The sequence below is a fragment of the Puma concolor genome, chromosome D2 (assembly GCF_028749965.1).
Source record: "Puma concolor isolate L17-30 chromosome D2, mPumCon1.1.hap2, whole genome shotgun sequence".
In the NCBI taxonomy this organism is placed as follows: Eukaryota; Metazoa; Chordata; class Mammalia; order Carnivora; family Felidae; genus Puma; species Puma concolor.
In genome coordinates, this window is record NC_141677.1 from 34,450,726 (window position 1) to 34,473,905 (window position 23,180).

The 23,180-nt window shown below is 38.0% G+C and overlaps 2 protein-coding genes across 5 annotated transcripts in view; one reads left to right on the forward strand and one right to left on the reverse strand.

The window, feature by feature from the left end:
* OIT3 (oncoprotein induced transcript 3) overlaps positions 1-4,686 on the forward strand; it is a 31,976-nt gene extending 27,290 nt beyond the window's left edge. The window contains exon 9 of the mRNA XM_025918358.2: positions 864-4,686. Within this exon, the coding sequence (XP_025774143.1) occupies positions 864-1,037 (174 nt within the window). The 3' untranslated portion in view covers positions 1,038-4,686. The remainder of the gene's footprint in view (positions 1-863) is intronic.
* The window catches only part of PLA2G12B (phospholipase A2 group XIIB), a 30,796-nt gene continuing 10,490 nt past the window's right edge, over positions 2,875-23,180 (reverse strand). Inside the window, exons 2-4 of one of the 4 annotated variants that reach the window (XM_086679959.1) lie at positions 21,098-21,174; positions 9,427-9,592; positions 2,875-3,294 (exon numbers count right to left, since the gene is read on the reverse strand). In XM_086679959.1, the coding sequence (XP_086536085.1) occupies positions 3,173-3,294; positions 9,427-9,592; positions 21,098-21,174 (365 nt within the window). In that variant the 3' untranslated portion in view covers positions 2,875-3,172. Of the gene's footprint in view, positions 3,295-9,426; positions 9,593-21,085; positions 21,175-23,180 lie in introns of all 4 variants that reach the window. The other 3 variants (XM_025918341.2, XM_025918340.2, XM_086679960.1) reach the window with 3 other exon arrangements.

Below are 23,180 nucleotides of genomic sequence, written 5' to 3' on the forward strand. Positions count from 1 at the left end.
CACGATGTGTTAGATGTGTTTACAGAGCACTGTTACATGGGAAATGAGAGAAAGCCCCCAACCAGGCCTACCATATATCAGTTAATGCAATACTAAGCAGTTATTAAATGAGAAACATAGAAAAAGGAGATATGAAAAAACTTTTATCATAACAGTTTACACGCATACTGAATATGCTACGTCTTTGAAAATTATACATACACAGAAGTTATAAGAGGCCATAGATAGTATGTTAAGGTGGAGGCTTTTTTGGTTTTTGTTTTAGTAGAGTTGTTGAGACATTTAAACCAAAATAAGTTTAAGAGACCAATATTCTTTTCCACCCTGCGTTTAAGTGAATTTAAGTGAACAGTTACATCACTGTTCCAGAGCACCTGCTAATCATGATGGCTAATTCTGATCTCCCTCCTCAAGCAGGCAGCATGCTTTGGGAGGTAACTTGTAGGAAGAAGCTTGGACAAAGAACTTGTTATTTTACACAGAAGTGTGTGGGCATCAATGTTTTTCCCAGACTTTGATGCTAAGAATGAAGATGTTAACATTATTAGATGTTGCCTTCTCAAAGGTCTCTCCTGTCCCTGTACAAAAGCAAAAGTTATAGATGTGGGGTTCTAAATCACCCACACGACTCAGTGTCTTTGCCACCTGACCAATGTTGTGAATCTGGGCAAGTTTCCTAACCTAAGTCTCAGTTTCCTCATCCGTAAAATGGGGATGATAACATCTACCTCAAACAGTTGTTGTTTAGATGAAACGAGACAATATATATGAAACATCTGGTATAGTGTCTAGCTTCTAGAAAGGGCCCCACAAGTGGTAGCTGTTATCATTATTTTTGTTAATTATAATTATGGTCTTTCCAGGAAGTGTTTCTGCACTGCCAGGTCCTTGTCTGTGGAAGGCTGGACGAGCATTCTCGCTGTGCTCAGGGCTGCCACCGGCGAATGCGTCGTGAGGCAGTAGAGGGAGAGGATACAGCTGGTCTGCAGAGCCAGATGCTGACTGGCGGCCCGATCAGCATCGACTGGGAGGACTAGGACCACCCAACACCCGAGTGCTGGCTTTGGGCCACCCACCTCTTTGGAACTTCTCCCTACGCCCTCTGAGAGCACCAATCAACACCCTAGAACATGGCGCTTCTTTGAACCTTATACTGTGGGTTTAGACAGACTCCCGGAACTGACTCATTCTGACTCCGGCTGCTGGGTCAGGAAAGGCCACCTCACTGCTGACTGATCCAACCCATGGGCTTCATCTTCCCAACGTCGAAAGCTACGCTGTCCCTGCAAGAAAGCAGCTCACCCTGCTCCCCACATTTCCTTCCTACAATAAAACACCTCGTGTAGGATGCAATAGGACCACTAAAATCAAAAGTCGGGCATGCTCTTCTGAAGTATAAACTTAAAACAAATTAAATGGTTGCTTGAAATTATGACCTAAATACCCAGCAACTCCTTAAATATGTAAATAATAATCATTCCCTGAAATTTCAACTCAAACGCAGAGTAGTTATAGGAGATTCGGAAGTTTATCAGTATAAGTGTGTACTAAAAAATATTATTTGATTTTCCTCTTGCACAGTGTTTTCTTTTGATATTTTTATATTACGTGAAATGTTTTCAATTAATAAATATTAATAAATGTATCGACATGCATTTAAGTGGTTCAATGACTGAACTGTAGACAAAATTAAAATTTGGTACCATATGTCCTGTTATTTGGCATTCTAAGCCCTCAGACTGATATGGCAATTAAAAAAAGGTGTAAATTATACCATGCTCTATTTTGTAGGTAGGTGCTTAATACAGTTTATTGAAGTAAATATTATAAATCACAGAGATAAATTTTATATGCAATGAAATCCAATTTCTTAATATGCCAATTATTTTTATGGCTTTACATAAGATCAGGAAACAGTTTTTCTTCTTTTTCTTTTTTGAAATGGCTATAATCAACAGTTCTTAATGCAACCAGTAAAATTAACAAACGGAAGTGAAAGGACAGAATGACCTAGATCAAGAATTGGCCAGCTTTTTTTGTCAAGAGCCAAATGGTAAACATTTTAGGCTTTCTGGCTATACAGTCTGTCACAACTGTTCAACTCTGAGGTTGTAGCACAGGAGTGACCATAAACAAATGAGAATATGGTTGTGTTCCAATAAAACGCCACAGAAGCAGTGTTAGACCTGATTTGGCCCATGAGTTTCATTTGCTGATCCCTGATCTTAGTGGACCTCAGCCCTCCCAGTGCATCAAGATCAGGTGGGGAGCACTCATAAAACACCTATAGGTAGATACCACCCCCAGAGGGTTTCTGCTTTTTAATACTCCTTTGGTGATTCTAATCTGCAGTCAGTATTGAGAACCAGAGTTTAGCAACTGACCATTTGTGTGTCCTCAGATTTCAGGGACTTCTCCTAGCTATCTTCAGTGGCAATTTTTACGAAATGCTTCTCAGATCCTACCATGACACTAACACCACTTAGTAACTGGGAATATCAACAGGAATAATTCACTGAAGGAAAAAAATGGAACCTCAGAGACCTAACTCCATCTGACCTCCACCTCCACTGGTCTTCACCAAGTAAGTCTCTGACCTTTCCCACTTGTTCTTATCTCTCCAGCACCAGTGGGAATGATTGTTATCATTGGTGGAACTTACCAGGTTGGGTTCTGTTCTCTTCTAAGTGAAATGGAAGCACATTGGTGATAATGGAATTCATTCATCTCTTTTCATATTTCCTAAAAAGAACACTTTATTAAATGTGAGATGCTTACTGGCAACTGAAACATGAATCAGAGGAAAGTCCTTGCCTCCCAAATGGTTGGATGCTGCAAAATTTCACTTATGAATATAATTACCAAATCCGAGAATCCCAATATTTTAGTCTTTATTTTAGTCTTTAAACTAAGAACTGAATTGCCAGGCAAATGTTTCTTGGTTGGGGAGACCATCGGTAAAATAAAGAGTAGTCTTCAAATCACTCCATGTCTTTTTTCCAGTTCTCCCAAAGGATGGGACTCATGTTTCAGCTGTAGAACAATATTTCCTTTCTCTTGCTTTGTGTTATCCAAACATTTGGAAGCAAGGATGAGACACATCTGCCACACTACCATCTCTGAGACTGACAGCTGTGGCATCACTCAAAACCAGGAAGGGATCACCTCTTTCTCATAACTCTTCTTTCTCCTCTTCTGCACAGATGCAGGCTGCCCTTTGGCTATTCATGAAAGGTCGGCAGCCCAAGGTCCATACGGTATTGAACACAGTATCAGCCAGAGAATCACAGGCTACTTGAAAAGGATGAAGAGGAAAAAAAAAAAAAAAAGAAAAAAATGAAGAGAAATAAAAGGTTAATGCGCAAGACTATCCCAAGTAGTTTGAGTAATTTAAAAAACGAATGCAATTCCAAGCATGACATGATACCCAGAGGAAAATAAAAGCAGTGATCCAAATACATAATTAAAAAGAACATACACTTAAAAGAAACTTAATAAGCTTCCATCCAATCTAATTAAGCAGAATATACTTTGAGGTGCCCTTCTTTTATGGGCCTCTAGGTCAAAATCACATTTAGCAATCAGAATCTCCTATATCACTATGCACACTCCATGGAAAATCTACCATTTTTGCAGAATACTCCCTCAGATAACTGTACTATGTTTTCTGTAGCTTTCTCTGTTTAAGTGTGGGATGAATAACAATTCACTCATTAAGAAAAACATATGTGTTGGTCAGCCATTCTGTTAGCCATCAGGGATGCAAAGACCAAAGAGATCCCAACTAAAGTACTCACAGTTTGGACAAAGAGGTCGACAGGATGGACAGGTAAACTAATGGTTACACTACACTGTGATGGAAGTAATATCATGGCGGTATGGGAACCCACACAAGAAAAATCTATCCCTTTGGGGTAAAGGTTATTACGAAAGGCATCTCAGAACACCTTCCATTAGAATTTTGATAAGAATTGTATTGAATCTGTAGATTGTTTTGGGTAGTATGACCCTTTTCAATGCACAAGTCTTTCCCCTCCTTGGTCAAATTAATTCCTGGGTATTTTATTCTTGATGATGCAATTGTAAATGATAATTTTTCTTAAATCATCTTTCTGATAATTCATTATTAGTGTATAGAAATGAAATTGATTTTTGTATATTGACTTTGCATCCTGTGACTTTACTGAATTTATTAGTTCTAATAGGCTTATGTTTTTCTTTGTGGAGACTTTAGGGTTTTCCATATATGATATCATGTCATCTGCAAATAGTGGTAGTTTTACATCTTTGATTCCAATTTGGATGTCTTTTATTTCTTCTTTTTGCCTAATTGCTCTGGTTAGAACTTCCAATACTATGTTAAATAAAAGTGGTGAAAGTTGGCATCCTTGTCTTGTTCCTGATCTTAGAGAAAAAGCTTTCAGCTTTTCTCCATTGAGTATGATGTTAGCTGTGCGCTTGTCACATATGGCCTCTATTATGTTGAGGTATGTTCCCTTTATACCTACTGTGTTGAGAGGTTTTTTTCACAAATGAATGTTGAATTTTGTTAATGCTTTTTCTGCATCTATTGAGAGGATCATACAATATTTATCCTTCATTTTGTTAATGTGCTGTATCGCATTGTCTGATTTGCCGATGTTGAACAATTCTTGCTTCCCTTGAATAAAGCCCACTTGATCATGATGTATGATCCTTTTAATATTATTGAATTGAATTAGGTTTGCTAATATTCTGTTGAGGATTTTTGCGTCTATATTCATCAGAAATTTATCTGTAGTATTTTTTTCTTATGGCGTCCTTGTCTAGTTTTGGTATCAAAATAATACTGTCCTCATAAAGTAAGTTTGGAAGTGCTCCCTTCTCTTCAATTTTTGGAAGAATTTGAGGATTGGTGTTAATTCTTCCTTAAATGTTGAAGTCATTTGAATGGATGCTTAATTCTTCTTGAAATGTTGAAACCATTTAAATGGATGATTAATTTCTCTTTAAATGTTGAAGCCACTTAGTCCATTTTGGGGTGCCTGGGTGGCTCAGTCAGTTAAGCATCTAACTCTTGATTTCAGCTCAGGTCATGATCTCATGGTTGTGAGATCAAGCCCTGTGTTGGGCTCTGTGCTGAGCATGGAGCCTGCTTGGAATTCTCTCTCTCTCTCTCTCTCTCTCTCTCTCTTCCTCTGCCCCTCTCCCCCACTTGTATTCTTTCTCAAAAAAAAAGTTGAAAAATAAAAGTCTATCTTGCTCTGGACTTTCATTTGTTGAGAGATCTTTGATTGCTGATTCTATCACTTTACTAATAATCAGTCTGTTCAGATTCTATTTTTCATTATTCAGTTTCAGTAAGAACTGAATGTTCCTAGGAACTACATGTTTCTAGGAATTTACCCATTTCTCCTCAGTTGTCCAATTTATTAGCATATAATTATTCATAGTAGTCTTTTGTGATCCTTTGTATTTCTGTGGTATCAGTTGTAATGTCTCCTCTTCTATTTCTGATTTTATTTATTTGAGTCCTCTCAAATTAGCTTTTAATTAGTCTAGCTACAGGTTTGTCTATTTTCTTCATCTTTAAAAAAAACAAAACAAAACAGCTCCTAGTTTCATTTATCTTTTCTATTGTTATTTTAGTCTTAGTTTCATTTATTTCTGCTCTGATCTTTGTTATTCACTTTCTTCTACTAACTTTGGGCTCCGATGTTTTTCTTTTTCTAGTTCCTTGAGGTGTAAAGTTGAGCTATGTATTCAAGATCTTTTTGATGTAGGCATTTATTGCTATGAATTTCCCTCTTAGAACTGCTTTTGCTGCATCTCATAAGTTTAGGTATGTTGTATTTCCATTTTCATTTGTCTCAATGTCTTTATTTCTCTCTTGATTTCTTCTTCAACCCATTGGTTGTTTAGTACCATTTGTTTATTTGCTCTTGACATTGCTCTCAACACTTCTATTCAATATTGTACTGGAACCCTTAGACAGGACAATTGGCAAGAGGAATATGTAAAAGGTATCCAAATTGGAAAGGAAGATGATATGTAAATGGCATTATCTTATGTATAGAAAAGCCCAAGGAATCTACTAAAATCTATTAAAATTAATAAGTGAGTTCAGCAAGGTTGCAGGATAATAGATCAGTATACAAAATCAGTTTATTTCTGTACATTATCAATGAATAATCTGAAAATAAAATTAAGATAATACTTTCATTTATAATAACAAAAAAACAAATAAAGTACTTAATTTAAACAAAAGAAGTGTAAGACTTGTGTTCTGTAAATTAGAAGACACTGTGAAAGAAATTAAAGACAATCCAAATAAATGGAAAGACATTCATGTTCATTGATCAGGAAACATAATTTTGTTAGATGGTAACATGTCTCAAATTGATCTCCGGATTTAACAAAAGCTGTACCAAATTTCTAACTGCCATTTCTTGCAGAAATTGACAAGCTGAACCTAAAATTCATAAGAAAATTCAAGGGACCTAGAATATCCAAAACAATCTTGAGAAAGAAGAACAAAGTTGAAGATTGCTTCCTGATTTCAAAGTTTACTACAAAACCATAATAATAAATACCATGTGCCACTGGCATAGATCAATGAAATAGAATTGAAAATCTAGAAATAAATACTGCATTTCTGTTCAACTGATTTTTGATAAGGGTGCAAAAACAACTGAGTATGAGAAACGTCTTTCAACAATATGCAGGAACATTTGTATATCCACATACAAAAGAATGAAGTTGGATCTCTTTCTTACATCATACACAAAAATTAACTAAAAGTGGATCATAGACCTAAGTGTATAAGCTAAAACAAAGCTCTTAGAAGAAAACATAGGAGCAAATCTTTGTGACCTTGGATAAAGCAAAGGCTTCTTACATATGACACCAAAAGTACAAGCAACAAAAGGAAAAAAATAGATAAGTTGGACTTTATTGAAATGTAAAACATCTGCTTTCCAAATAATTTCATCAAGAAAGTGAAAAAAAACCCACAAAATGAGAGAAAATATTAGTGGAGCATGTATCTGATAAGGGACTTGTGTACAGAATATATAAAGAATACTCACAACTCAATAATAAAAAGATAAGTAACCCAATTTAAAAAGAGGTAAAGGATCTGATTAAACATTTCTCCAAAGCAGATATTTAATGTCCAACTAGCACATAAAAATATAATCAACATTATTAGCAATCAGGGAAATGCAAATCAAAACCACAATGTGATACCATTTCACATTCTCTAAGATCTATAATCAAAAGGACAGATAATAACAAGGGTTGATAAGGATGTAGAGAAATTGGAACCTTAATACATTGCTGGTGAGAATGTGAAATGGTGTAGCTATTTTGGAAAACAGTTTGTCATAAAATTACCATATAACCCAGAATCCCTCCCCCCCCACTCAGATATATACCCAAGAGAAATGAAAAGATATGTCTCCACAAAAACTTATATATCAATGTTTACCAGAATTATTCATAATAGCCAAAGGTTAGAAACAACCCAAATGTCCTTCATTTGATGAATGGATAAAGAAAATACATTATATCCATATAATGAATGGACTATAACTTAGCAATAAAAAGGAACAAAATACTGATACACGCTACAACACAGATAAACTTTGCTAAGTTAAAAATGTCTGTCACAAAAGACCACATATTTTATGATTCCATTTATATGAAATGTCCAGAACAGACAAATCAATAGAGGTAGAAAGCAGATTCATGATTGCCAAAGGCCAGGAAAGGAAAAGAGAGAGGGATTGTTCATGGCTATGGGGATTCCTTTTGGTGTGGTCAGAATGTTCTAGAATTGATTATGGGCCTGATTGCATAGCTTTGTGAACATATTTTATTTTATTTTATTTTATTTTATTTTTTTAATTTTTTTTTCAACGTTTTTATTTATTTTCGGGACAGAGAGAGACAAAGCATGAACGGGGGAGGGGCAGAGAGAGAGGGAGACACAGAATCGGAAACAGGCTCCAGGCTCCGAGCCATCAGCCCAGAGCCTGACGCGGGGCTCGAACTCATGGACCGCGAGATCGTGACCTGGCTGAAGTCGGACGCTTAACCGACTGTGCCACCCAGGCGCCCCGTGAACATATTTTAAAAGCATTTAAATGGTTGAATTGTATAGTATGTGAATTACATATCAATAAAGCTATTTCAACAACAACAAAAAATGATCAGAGTGTTCCAAGCAGAGGGAACTGCAGAGGCAGAAAAATATGGTTCATCAACCCAAGTAGTTTGGAATGGTAGAAGTCAGGAGAGAAATCAGAAATAAGCAAAATAATGCTGGAGAGGTAGGGTAGCGCTGGATCAGGAAAGGCTATGTATATCATACTAAGGAGTTTGGATTTATTCCTAAGGAAGAGGAACCAATTGAAGGGCTTACACAGAGGGTGGAAATGACTGGATTTATATGGTACAAAAATGTGTCTGGTCCCTATGAGGAAAATAGATTGGATGGGATCCAGAGATTAGATTAACTTGCAGTAACCAGGCAAGTGGTATATCAAAGAGATATTTAGGAGAAAAAATCAATAGGACATTGCTTAGAGGAAGTAACTTGACCTGACCTTGGATTAGCAGCAGGCACTTATTCACCTTTTGTAGGTACAGAGAGAGTGATACTCCCTTTTACAGTGCCCAATTAATTATTCATATTTTGAAGCCTTCACACATTCACTTTAGGACTACACTCTAGACAGCGATCTATGAAAATGATCCAAAATTCTTTCTACTGCTGACTTTCTCAGTGGCATGAGGCCAACTCCTTATAAGCTTAAATTTCAAACTTTGCCATCTAAAAATATATAATGCGAATACCTGAATATAATGTTCTGGCTTCAGAAACTAAAGGATTAAAGCTTTTCCTAAGGTGAATTAGGAAAAGGAAATTACACAATCAGTGCTAGAAACTGGGTAGCTAAGCAGTTGTTTAAAAATAATTATCCTGAAGAATACAAAGAGCTTAAACAAAAAAGATAGGTTTTAAAAAATTCTTTCCCCAACTGAAAACAAAATAAGGAAAAAAAGGGCTTAAACCAAACCAAGTGGTCCTACAGAAAAATTCCTGATATGGAAAATTATTTAATAGTGGAATGAATAACCAAAGCCAGTTGGGCAACTCTTTCTCCAGTCTTAAAGGATAGATTTTTATATCTCTGGAAAGGCTTTGGTGTAGCCCTGTCCATCAGGAGTGGGGCCAGCAGCTCCTGGGCAGGACAGCAAGAACTTTAGTGAAGGAATGCCCAGAATCTTCCTTCACCCTTCTTAACATTCGTCACAGTGTTCTATAAAGAAAGTTCAGTGAGCTCTAATGGTCTCTTTGCATAAAGGGGCTCTGGATATATTTCTGTATGAAAACAGGAACAAAACTCCCTGCTCACCAGTAGATTCCCTTAAGATACCTACCTTCCACATTGGAGACAAAACCCAAACTCCGCTTCAGATCTGAGCAGATAGAGTGGAGACACCATCGGAATTTTGCATCACAGCGATACTTGTTGGCACCACAGGTGTCATAACAGACATCCAGCTGGTTGCAGCACTTGGTCATTGCTGGAATGCCCAAATCCATCTGGAGAAAAGTGAAGGAAGAAAAGAGAAGGAAGAAAATGCCACGTTTGGACCAAGGACCTTAGGCAACCTTGCCCACCTTGTTATTAACAGGCCAGTTCTCAAATTCCTGTTACACATCAGATCAATTCAGAAATACCAGTGACTTGAGAGAATGCATAAGGTTGACAGCTACAGGATGTTGAGTTTCAATTATGGTTTGGTTATTAGCTTATTAATTCTGAATAGTCCATTTTCTTCTTTTTCTTTTAGATTTAGTAATTTTCAAATTCACAGGCCACTACAGGGATGAAAATAAACATCAGAAGGTTAGTGAAGAGGGCAGAGCTGCAGGACTTCCAAATTTAACTAAAACCTATATTATGTGAGATTTTATTTGAGCAAAAGATTCAAAGGCTCAGAAGTATAAAAAATCAAGGCTCAGTTCATCAAGAGGTCACCAGCATTTATTAGAAACCCATCCCATACACTGTTTTAAAGGCATGTGTCTTGTCTGTATGTGTCAGGGAGCAGAGTGGGGTATAGAACACATGATTCCTGACCATAAGGGGACTATGGTTAAATGTCAATATCTAACACACACACACATAAATGTATTAAGCCTCCTATAAACATCTGTAAATGTTGTGGCATAAACTGAGTAACTTCATAGAATGCCACATCTAGAGTTTGATAACTCTACGTGTTTTTTTTTTTTAGAGAATTATTAGACATGAGGGTAAAGAAAAGAGATAATGAGCAAATCATATGTGAGCAAGTGAGTTTGTGTGGTGTTTCAAGGGTCTTAGCAAGAATTTATTTGTTATTTTTTTAATTAAGAAAGGTAAGTTGGTGGATGGTTCTGACTTCCAAAGTACCTAGTAAGATTTGATAAAGACTCGAGCAAAGAAGGAACATGATAGAATGAGTGATTACAGAGAGTGATCATTCTGTGGTTATGTGAAATAGTTTGGAACAGGGGCATTTAGACTTTGGTAGAGCATCTTAGAATCTTTTGCAGTTCTTTTGATAATATAAACTTGAACCCAAGTGGAAGGTGTGGAAATATGGTTTCACAGTATGGGTGGAGATTGATTAATCAGCTATTATAGATCTTTTCCACTTGGCTCTCCTTAAATGCTCCCTTATCTGAACTTTTGCTCCAAGACCACTTAAAACAGACTATGGACTTTGGTAGTTTAAAATGCCCTTCTGACAGGGCCCCCTGAGTGGCTCAGTTGGTTAAATATCCAACTCTTGATCTCAGCTCACATTTTGATCTCATGGTCTTGAGTTCAAGTCCCACGTTAGGCTTCATGCTGGGCATGAAGACTAATAAAAATAAAATAGGGGCTCCTGGGTGGTTCGGTCGGTTGAGTGTCCAACTCTTGATTTCAGCTCAGGTCATGATCTCACAGTTTGTGAGCTCAAGCCCCACATCAGGCTCTGTGCTGTCACCTTGGAGCCTGCTTGGGATTCTCTCTCCATCTCTGTCTGCCCCTCCCCTGTTCATGCTCTTTCTCAAAATAAATAAATAAACGTTTTTAGAAAAAGCTCTTTAAAAAAAAAATACCCTTCTAAGAAAAAGAAAATAAAATCCATTGTTACAGTAAGAGGTAATGTAACTCATTAGGCTAGGCAACAGCCTGGGCTCTGCAATTCTGGGTAAATTCCTATCATCTGACACCTGAAGGAAACTACTTTGTTCATGCCTCATCCCAAAAACTAAATGTATATCACAGCAGAGGTAACTGAGAATTAATTAGATAGATGAGTATAGTCGCTATCATTCAGTTCAACTGAATTGGAAATTCTTGAACTGGTCCTAGACAATACTTGTACCAGTAAATAAAATGGCATTACTCCCAAAATAGAGTGCATACTGTTGTCAAAAACCAACCTCTGTGCTCCAGAGCTGAAATATGTAATACGAAGACAGATTTAGGGATAAAGAAGGGAGATAGTCTATTACTTTGCCATACAAAGGAGGCTGCAGCAGGCTAATGCCTCCAAGAGTGAAAGCCCCCACCCTGGGTAGGAGGTTGAGGGGTTTTATAGGAAAATACAGGATCTGGGCAGTTGTGATAAGAATGTCAAACACTGGTGCCAGCCAGCCATACCAAGTTCCTGGAACAAAAGATTCTACAGAAAAACAAGTGAAGGGGAAGGGAAAGCTTCAAAACTGAAGAAGAGAAAATTTTGATCACAAGTCAAGCCTTGCTGAAGCAGTGTGTCCATCCTAATTTCCATCCACGTTTACATTTCTTTTTTTTTTAATTTTTTCAAAATTCAATTTAAATTCTACTTAGTTAACATATAATGTAATATTGCTTTCAGGAGTAGAATTTAGTGATTCAATATTTACATATAACTCCTAGTGCTCAACATGTCAAGTACCCTCCTTAATACCCATTACCCACTTAGCCCATCCACCCACCCACCTCCCTCCATCAGCCCTCAGTTTGTTCTCTATCATAAAGAGTTTCTTATGGTTTGATTCGCTCTCTCTCTTTTTCCCCCCTTCCCATATGTTCATCTGTTTCTTTCTTAAATTCCACATATGGGTGAAATTGTATGGTATTTATCTTCTGTGACTGATTTATTTCACTTAGCATAATATACTCTAGCTCCATCCATGTCATCGTAAACGGCAAGATTTCATTCCTTTTGATGGCTGAGCACTCTTCCAGTGTGTGTGTGTGCGTGTGTGTCTGTGTGTATCTCACATCTTATTTATCCATTAGTCAGTCAATGGACACTTGGGCTCTTTCCATACTTTGGCTATTGTTTTCTGTGTTGTTAATTTTAGCCATTCTGGCAGGTATGAGATATCTCATTGTATTTGATTTGTATTTCTCTGATGATGAGTGATGTTGAGCATCTTTTCATGTGTCTGTTAACCATCTGGATATCTTCTTGGGAAAAATGTCTATTCACATCTTCTGTCCATTTCTTAATTGCATTATTTGTTTTTTGGGGTGTTGAGTTTGATAAGTTCTTTATACATTTTGTACTAACCCCTTATCAGATATGTCTTTTGCAAACATCTTCTCCCATTATGAAAATTGTATTTTAGTTTTGTTGTTTCCTTTACAGTGAAGAAGGTTTTTATCTGATGAGGTCCCAATAGTTTATTTTTGCTTTTGTTTCCCTTGACTCAGGAGACATATCGAGTAAGAAGTTGACACGGCCGATGTCAGAGAGGTTACTGCCTGTGTTCTCCTATAGGATTTTGATGGTTTCCTGTTTCACATTTAGGTCTTTCATCTATTTTGAATTTATTGTTGTGTATGGTGTAAGAAAGTGGTCCAGTTTCATTCTTCTGCATGTTGCTGTCCAGTTTCTCCAACACGATTTGTTGAAGAGACTATCTTTTTTCCATTGGATATTCTTTCCTGTTTTGCCAAAGATTAGTTGACCATATAAGTTGTGGGTACATTGCTGGGTTTTCTGTTTTGTTCCATTTATCTATGTGTCTGTTTTTGGCCCAGTACCATACTGTATTAATCACTACAGCCTTGTAATATAGCTTGAAGTCTGGAATCGTGATGCCTCCAACTTCTTTTCTTTTTCAAGATTGCTTGGGCTATTCAGGATCTTTTGTTGTTCCGTACAAATTTTAGGATTGTTTATTCTAGCTATGTGAAAAATGCTGGTGTTATTTTGATAAGGATTGCATCAAATGTGTAGATTGCTTTGGGTAGTATAGACATTTTAATAATATTTGTTCTTCCAATCCATAAGCATGGAACGTCTTTCTATTTCTTTATTTCTTCTTCAATTTCTTTTATAAGTGTTCTATAGTTTCCAGAGTACACATCTTTTACCTCTTTACTTTGGTGTATTCCAAAGTATCTTATCGTTTTTGGTGCAATTGTAAATGGGATCGATTCCTCGATTTCTCTTTCTGCTGCTTCATTATTGGTGTACAGAAGTGCAACAGATTTCTGTACATTGATTTTATATCCTGCAACTTTACTGAATTAATGCATTAGTTCTAGCAATGTTTTGGTGGAGTCTTTTGGGTTTTCTATATAGAGTATCATGTCATCTGTAAATAGTGAAAGTCTGACTTCTTCGTTGCCAAGAAGGATGGCTCTGTGCTGACAGTGTGGAGCCTCCTTGGGATTCTCCCTCTTTCTCTGCCCCTACCCCACTCATATTCTCTGTCTCTCAAAATAAATAAATAAACATTTTTTTAAAAGATAAAAAAGGGGCACCTGGGTGGTTCAGTCAGTTAAGTGTCTGACTCAGATATTGGCTCATGTCATGAACTCACGGTTTGTGATTTCGAGCCCTGTGTTGGGGTCTATGCTGGCAGCACAGAGCTGCTTGAGATTCTCTCTCTCCCTCTCTCTCTGCCCCTCCTCCACTTGTTCTCTCTCTCTCTCAAAATAAATAGACATTTTAAAAAAAGAATGGATGCTTTATTTTGTCAAATGCTTTTTCTGCATCTATTGAGAGGATCATATGGTTCTTAACCTTTCTTTTATTAATGGGGTGTATTGTATTGATTGATTTGCAAATATTGAACCAGTCCTGCAACCAGGAATAAATCTCACTTGATCGTGGTGAATAATTCTTTTTTTATGTACTGTTGAATTAGATTTGCTAGTATCTTGTTGAGAATTTTTGCATCCAGTTTCATCAGGGATATTAGCCTATAGTTTTCCTTTTTAGTGGGATCTCTGGTTTTAGAATCAAGATAAAGCTGGCCTTGTATAATGAGTTTGGAATTTTTCTTTCCATTTCTGTTTTTTGGAACAGTTTGAGAGGAATAGGTATTAACTCTTCTTTAAATGTCTGGTAGAGCTCCCCTGGGAAGCCAGGTGGCCCTGGACTTTTGTTTGTTGGAAGATTATTTTTCTTGAGAGAGAGAGAGAGAGAGAGAGAGAGAGAGAGACCATGAGCAATAGAGGGAGGGAGAAAGAATCTTAAGTAGGCTTCAGACCCAGCATGGAGCCTGACTCGACACTCAAATGTGAGCCAAAGCTAAGAGTCAAATGCTCAACTGACTGAGCCACCCAGCTGCCTCTGTTGGGAGATGTTTTATTACTGATTCGATTTCTTTGCTGGTTATGGGTCTTTTTAAATGGTGCCTGTTTTTAAAAAGTTTTTATTTATTTATTTTGAAAGAGAGAAAGAGTAAAAGCAAGGAAGGGTCAGAGAGAGAGAGACAGAGAGAGAGAGTCCCAAGTAAGCTCCACACTGATAGTGTAGAACCTGATGTGGGGCTCGAACTCACAAACCATGAGATCATGACCTGAGCAAAACCAAAAGTCAGATGCTTAACCAACTGAGCCACTCAGGTGCCCTGGTTATGGGTCTGTTTAAATTTTCCATTTCTTCCTGTTTCATTTTTGCTAGTTTGTAGGTTTCTAGGAACTTGTCCATTTCTTCCAGATTTCCCAGTTTGTTGACATAAAATTTTCATAATATTTTGTCATAATTGTTTATATTTCTGTGGTGTTGGTTGTGATCTCTCCTCCTTCATTTGTAATTTTACTTTTTTTGTCCTTTCTTCTTTCTTTTTGATAAGTCTGGTTAGGGACTTAACAATTTATTAATTCTTTCAAAGAACCAGCTCTTAGTTTTCTTGATCTACTGTTTTTGTTGTTGTTTCCATATCATTTATTTCTGCTCTTATCTTTATTATTTACCTTCTTCTGTTGGCTTTATGCTTTATTTGCTGTTCATTTTCTAGCTACTTTAGGTGTGAGGTTAGGTTGTATACTTGAGACTTTTCTTGTCTCCTAAGGCAAGAAATATATATGTATACTGCAATATAATGTATACTGCAATATACATCCCTCTTAGGACTGCTTTTGCCACATCCCAAAGGTTTTGGACTGCATGTTTTCATTTTCATTTGCCTCCACGTATTTTTTATGTCTTTGTTAATGTCCAGGTTAAGCCATTCATTCTATAGTAGGATGTTCTTAACCTCCCTGTATTTGTGGTCTTTCCAAATTTTTTCTTGTGGTTGACTTCAAGTTTCATAGCATTGTGGTCTGAAAATATGCATGATATGATCTCAATCTTTTTGTACTTGTTGAGGGCTGATTTGTGACCCAGTATGTGATCTATTCTGGAGAATGTTCCATGGGCTCTTGAATAGAATGTGGAGGGCACCTGGGCAGGTCAGTTTATTGAGCATCTGACTCGAGCTCAGCTCAGGACTTGATCTTGTGGTCATGGATTCAAACCCTGTTTGGGCTCTGCACTGGGCATGAAGCCTACTCAGGGAAGAAAGAAAGAGAGAAAGAGGGAAAGAAAGAGGGAAAGAAGAAAGAAAGAAAGAAAGAAAGAAAGAAAGAAAGAAAGAAAGAAAGGAAAGAAAGAAAGAAAGAAAGAAAGAAAGAAAGAAAGAAAGAAAGAAAGAAAGAAAGAAAGAAAGAAAGAAAGAAAGAAAGAAAAAGAAAATAATGTGTGTTCTGCTATTTAGGATGAAATGTTCTGAATATATCTGTTAAGTCCATCCTGTCCAGTGTGTCATTCACAGCCATTGTTTCCTTGTTGATTTTTCTGTTTAGATGACCCATCCATTGCTGTAAGTGGAGGTGTTAAAGTTCCCTACTATTATTATATTATTTTAATGAGTTTCTTTATGTTTGTTATTGATTTATATATTTGGGTGTTTCAAGTACAGGGCATAAATTGTTAGATCTTGATGGATAGACCCTCTAATTGTTATTAATGCCCTTCTTCAGCTCTTATTACAGTCTTTGGTTTAAAATGTAGTTTGTCTGATATATGTATGGCTACTCCAGCTTTCTTTTGATGTCCATTAGCATGATAGATAGTTCTCCATGCCTTCACTTTCAATTTGCAGGTGTATTTAGGTCTAAAATGAGTCTCCTATAGGCAGCATATAGACAGGGTTTTTTTTTAATCCATTCTTATACCTTATGCCTTTTGATCAGAGCATTCAGTCCATTTACATTTAGCGTGATTATTGATAGATATGAATTGAGTGCCTTTGTGTTGCCTGTAAAGCTGGTGTTTCTTGGTGATGTCTAGTCTTTGTTGCTTTTGGTCCTTTTTTTCCCCACTCAAAGAGACCCCTGTAATATTTCTTGCAGGACTGATTTAGTGGTCATGAGCTTCTTTAGTTTTTGTCAGGGAAACTCTTTATTTCTTCTTCTATTCTGAATGACAGGCTTGCTGGATAAAGTATTCTGGGCTGCATATTTTTCCTATTCAGCATGTTGAATATATCATGCCATTCCCTTCTGGCCTGCCAAGTTTCTATAGACAAATCTGCTAGAATGAACTTGATCTGCCTTTCCTTGTAAGTTAAGGACTTTTTTCCCTTGCTGCTTCCAGGATTCTTGTCTTGTCTGTGTGTTTTGTGAATTTCACTATGATATGTCTTGGTTATTTGCTCAAACAAACCTTCTGGCCCTTTTTCTTTCTCTTCATCTTCTGGAACTCTTATGATACTAATGTTATTATGCTTTGTTGCTGAGTTCCCTAAGTCCACATTTGTGATCCAATGCCTTTCTTTCACTCTTATTTTCAGCTTTGTTCTTTTCCATAATTTTATCTTCTATATCACTGATTTGTTCCTCTATTTCATCCATCCCCATTGTCATAGCATCTATTTGTGTTTGTATCTTGGTTATAACATTTTTAATTTTGGCCTGACTAGTTTTTCGTTCCTTTATCTCTGCAGTAAGGGATTCTCTAGTGTCTTCTATGCTTTTTTGAAGCCCAGCTACTATCCTTATAATTGTTGGTTTAAATTATAATTCAGACATCTTACTTATATCTGTATTGATAAAATCCCTGCCTGTTACTTCTTCCTGTTCTTTCTTTTGGGATGAATTCGTTCATCTTGTCATATTGTCAAGGTCCAAAAAAAACCCCAAAAAAAACAAAAAAGGAAGCTGGATCCTTTGTGTTTCTTGTTAAAAGGAGACAGATCCAAAATAGATAGATATATAGATATAATAACATTTTAAAATTAAATAAATGATAAAATTGCTTTTTCTGTATCCTAAGGTGGGGGAACACAAAGTCTGCTTGTTAAAAGAAGCTAGATCCAAAAAAACCATATATACGTGGGGAGCCTGGATGGTTCAGGTGGTTAACTGACTGACTTGGTTTTGGCTCAGGTCATGATCTCATGGTTCATGGGTTTGAGCCTCACTTTGGTCTCTGTGCTGATGGTGCAGAGTCTGGTTAGGATTCTCTCTCTCTCCCTCTCTCTCTCTCTGCCCTTTCCCTGTTCACTCACTTTCTCTCAAAATAAATAAATAAAAACTTTAAAAACCCAAAACATATATATGTAATAAATTAAGAAATAAAATAAAATAAAATCATAAAATAGTTTTTTCAGTATCATAAGGGTGGGTAAAAAAGGAAGCTAGATCCTATTTCCCCTAGAGCTAAAGTTTTGTAACATTCTATGATTGGTATACTTGGTGCATGTGAGGGATTTGTGCTGGTCTTCTGGGGTTGGGGCCTGCTGGACTGATTCTCAAGTGGACTTGCTCTAGTGGAGATGCATCTGCAGGGCACAGGAGGGCAGGGCTTGGTGTAAGTAGCTCTGCCATCCTCTTGGTGGCACTGTTTTGTTTAGTGAAGTCCGTCAGTGCTGATGGGCAGGGTGAAAATGGTGTCACCAGCTGTCTCATCCCTGAAATGAGGAGCTTGTGCCCACCACTCTTCAGGAAGTCCTCACAGAAGAGCAATCACCTCTCTTGTGTCCCCAGCTTTGGCCAGATCCCAACCTTCACCCTGTCTGCATCTGAGCTGTCCAACTGCTGGGTGGCACGACACTCCTGTGTTTTATCTCAGGCGTGTGGCTGGGTTTCAAAATTCTAAATTTTAGAGATCTGCATAGTGCACGGAGCTGCACTGATCCTCTGGAAGAGAGTCTCACTGCACTGTGGCCAGTGCTGGCTTGTCCCAGATATCAGCTGAGTGACTACACAGAGGTTTGGAGTTTATGGTAAAGCATGGCAGAAAGCCAGCACCAAGGCTCACTGTCCCCAGCCAGCATCTCCCTTCCTATGTTAGTGAACAGGGCAGCTCAATGGTGCTGGCTGGGTCTTTTCCCCTTGGAGAGGCTGTGTTCCCTCTCCCAAATGCACTCTTAGTTGGGGTGTGACCTAGGGGATTCCTAGGCCATGCTGTCCACTTCTGGGTCTCCACCCTCCTTCCCCACCAGAGCCTCATTAAGCCTGCCAGACATGACCCTGGCAATGGTGCTGACCTCCAAAACTTTAGACTTTGTGCACCACTGTGTATAAAAACTTGCTGTGTTCAGCCCCTCTCATTTTTCCAGTCAACGGTTTGGGGGAAGAATTTTTCTTGTGCAATTCCCCACACGCACTTTCATTTTTTCTCTCTCTCTCTCTTTGTTTTCCTCTCACTCCTCTCTCCATGATCAGGACTCCCTCCCCATCACAGCACTCACAGCTCTTCTCTTTCTGAAATCAACTTTCTGCAGCTTCTACCTTCCATGTTGTGGCAGCTTTTTCACCTTCAGTTGCGCTTTTTTTTTTTTTTTTTTTTTTTTTTTTTTTTAAGAAAGAGAAGAGAGCATGAGCTGGAGAGAGGGGCCAAGCGGTGGGGGGGGTGGGGGTGGAGAGAGAGAGAGAGAATCTTTTTAAATTTTTTTCATATTTATTTATTTACTTAGAGAGAAAGAGCACTACTGGGGGAAGGGCAGAGAGAGAGGGAGAGAGATTTCCAAGCAAGCTCCACACTGTCTACACAGAGCCTGATGCAGAGCTTGATCTCACAAACTGTGAAATCATGACCTGAGCCAAAATCAAGAGTTGGATGCTTAACTGACTGAGCCACCCAGGTGCCCCAAGAAAGAGAATCTTAAGCAAGCTTCATGTTCAGTGCAGACCCCAATGAGGGACTCAATCCCACAACCCTGGGATCATGGCCTGAGCCAAAATCGAGGGTTGGATGCTCAGTCGACTGAGCCACCTATGCATCCCACTAGTGCATTTTTCTCTTTCAGTCCTCAGATCGAGTTCTTGGATATTCAAAATGATTTGATGTTTATCTTGCTGTGTTCAAAGGATGGGTTTTGAAACCCAGCCTAGGGTCTCCCTACCTTCCACCATCTTAACTCCCAAGCCCACTTTTACATCTTTATTGAGGTTTTAATGCCACTTCTATAGCTCCTAGTTGGAATCAAGTAAAGTACATTAGCCAAAAAAGGGGTTTCTCTAATATAAATATATATTTGGAAAGATTGTCTTTCTTCTGTGTCCATACACATATTGATGGTTGTGGGCAAGGTTGGGAATATGGCTGTGCAGCTTGTACAGTGCACAAGAGTGTCATATCAAAGGGGGCACTGTCCCACAAGATATCATAGATTTGTATATTTATTAAGAAAAATGTCTAGCCAATGGCAGTCAAATTTCCTTGTCTAAGAAAAATATTAATTTCCAAGAGTGATATTAAGATAAATTTCTGACAAATGGAAGAGGAAAGGGGACCTTTTCTCAATTTGCCAAATTATGCCACATTAGTGGGCAGCATTTTCATTAAAAGAGTAAACGTTATGCTGCTTATAAAACTATTACAAAGTAAAATCTTTTGAATCAGCAGAGAAGTGATGTTTAGCCTGATTAAGACACAATTCAAAATCATGGCTTAGATGGGAAATCCCTCTATCTACATTTTATGTAACACATCTTTTCTGAAGTAAAAAAGATAAAAGGGCCCCCAAGAGGTCTTGAAAGAAATCAGTTTATTACTTGTTTTCAGGGGAGGCCAGTAGCTTGAGAAATGGCCATTGGTGTGATGAGAAGTGTTTAGCCGGAGGCTAGATGTATGTGTGTGGATGGGGCATGCTTGTGTGTGTGTGTGTGTGTGTGTGTGTGTGTGCAGATTACTATGATCTTAAAACTCTAAACATAGCTGGTTTGGTGCTACCAGGCATGAGGTCAACCACTTGCAAAAGTCCTGACGATATAGCAACCAGTTCTCACTGTTCAGTGCCAATGGCTTCAGGACATCATAGGAAAGTCTCATTAATTTAAATAAGTCACACTTGTCAGATTTCACATGAAGTTATGTTCGATCCCCTAATATTTGGCTGGTATTTGCAGTGGTGATTTTAAAGTTCACTACACAAGGTCTTATCTGAGGGACAACTGTCCTTGATAAGAGGATATTGGATACTTTCTTTGAAAATTATCTCCCTTACTCTGAATCCAATTTAAAATACTTAATTAGGGATGCCTGGGTGGCTCAGTTGGTTAAGCATCCGACTTTGGCTCTGGTCATGATCTTGCAGTTCATGAGTTTGAGCCCCACATCGGGCTCTGTGCTGACAGCTTGGAGCCTGGAGCCTGCTTCGGATTCTGTGTCTCCCTCTCTCTCTGCCCCTCCCCTGCTCGCACTCTGTCTCCTACTCTCTCTAAAAAATAAATAAACATTAAAGCTATATTCCATAAATGATCACTCCCATTAGTGAGAACTCTCGGACTTGTCTTAGTTAAAACCAATCAACTAAGAAAATAATTGTGGCGGTACATACACTTTCTGGTACCTTAAGACCCAGGAAATAGGAGCTGCAGCCGTTGGGCTCCTGAGGCTTGTAGCCGGGTCTGGGCATTGGTGCCTTTCCTAGCAGGAGAAAGAGAGGAAAGAAGCAGGAAGAAATATTTAGAAATTAAACATTTGGGAACAGTCATCAAATAAAAATTATCTTAAAGCATATTCAATTTTTCCTTTAAAAGTCATCATTTCTGGGGAGCCTGGGTGGCTCAGTTGGTTAAGCATCCAACTTTGGCTCAGGTCATGATCTCACAGTCTGTGAGTTGGAGCCCCGCGTCGGCTCTGTGCTGACAGCTCGGAGCCTGGAGCCTGTTTCAGATTCTGTGTCTCCCTCTCTCTGACCCTCCCCCACTCGCTTGTGTGCTCTCTCTCTCTCTCTCTCTTTCAATAAACATTAAAAAAAAATTTTTTTTAAGTCATCATTTCTCACCAGATATTCACATCCAAATTTGGTGGCAATGATGGTGATGATGTCGATAATGTCATAAAAGGATAATAATCTTCATGCCAGGTTGGCATTTCTCTCCTAATCTTAAAGAATTTTATGAGCATTTATTTACTAACAATTCTAATGTTTCTTAAGTGCATGACTTTGAAGGTAAGGTCCATGGAAAAATGGAACCAAAACTCAAGGTGTCTTACTCCATCCATTGTAAGACCACACGCCATGCACAGAAAAAGCAGAACACTACCTGATCACACATTTAACAAATAAGAATTATAACAGTACCACAAAACTTTTTTCAGAATATCTTGAAGGAAATTTTGCAAGATTCCATAAATGTAGGCAAAGCATTATTGATCAAAGAGCATAGAAATCATTACCATGCAGTATGTGAGACTTTGTATCATAGAACTAAGCAGAAACCATCTGGCAGGCTTTGAATTTCTTGGTTTCTCCTACATGACTTTTGAGTTATGTTATAATCTTTCAATTATTGAGAAAGAAATGTTGTCAATGTTAATGATGGTAGTTATCATTGGTAAAGAGAACCCTGAAGGCACCTGGGTGGGTGGCTAAGTAAGTTAAGCATCCTGACTCTTGATTTCGGCTTAGGTCATGATCTCACGGTGCCTTGAGATTGAGCCCTGCCTGAGGTTCTGCGCTGAGCATGGAGCCTACTTGAGATTCTCTCTGCTTCTCTCTCTCTCTCTCTCTCTCTCTCTCTCTCCCAAATAAAAAAATAACAATTAATTTAAAAAGGAGAGAGAGAGAGCCCTGCAGGACAATTTGGCAGTGAGCATTTTCATCCTGTTACCCAGATAAGAAAAAGGGGACTAAGGGGGCGTGTGACTTGCCTAAGTCATGTACTAAGTGGGGGAAGTAGGATATAAATCCAGATTTCCTGTTTTATGTCTCCAAAGCCCATGTTCTTCTATCACAACCCTTTGCCCCTTTTTAGGAGACGCAAGACAGAGCATAAGACTGAGGAAATAAGCTAAGAATTAATCCTCAGAGTGAGGCATATAGCATTTATTTTTTCTTTCTTTTCTTTTACCTTCTCCTACAAGGTATTTTATTTTTAATTATTTTGTATTATGAAGGAAAATCAGAGAAACAAACATTCATGAGCCCACTACACAAACATAATAAATGTTAACTTAGCCAAACTTACTATACATATTTTTTCTGTTTAATTAACTGTCACAAGTACAGTTGAAGCTCCCTATGCACCCCCCTTTCTGTTTTAATTTTTAGATATTAAGTCTATGATTTAAGGACCTCCCTCCTTAGTATTCTTTTTTTAACTTTTTAAAAAATGTTTATTTATATTTGAGAGAGAGAGACAGTGTTGAGTGGGAGAGGGGCAGAGAGAGATGGAGACAGAATCTGAAGTAGGCTCCAGGCTCTGAGCTGTCAGTACAGAGTCTGACACAGGGCTCCCACTCATGAGCCATGAGATCATGACCTGAGCCTAAGTCGGATGCTCAACCAACTGAGCCACCCAGGTGCCACTCCTTATTACTCTTAAAAATTGTTTTTGACTACTCTTGGACCTATAGTTTTGCAAGGAATTTTAGAGTCATTTTAGTAAATTCTACAAGTGATAGTGCAGGATTTTGATTGAAAGTAC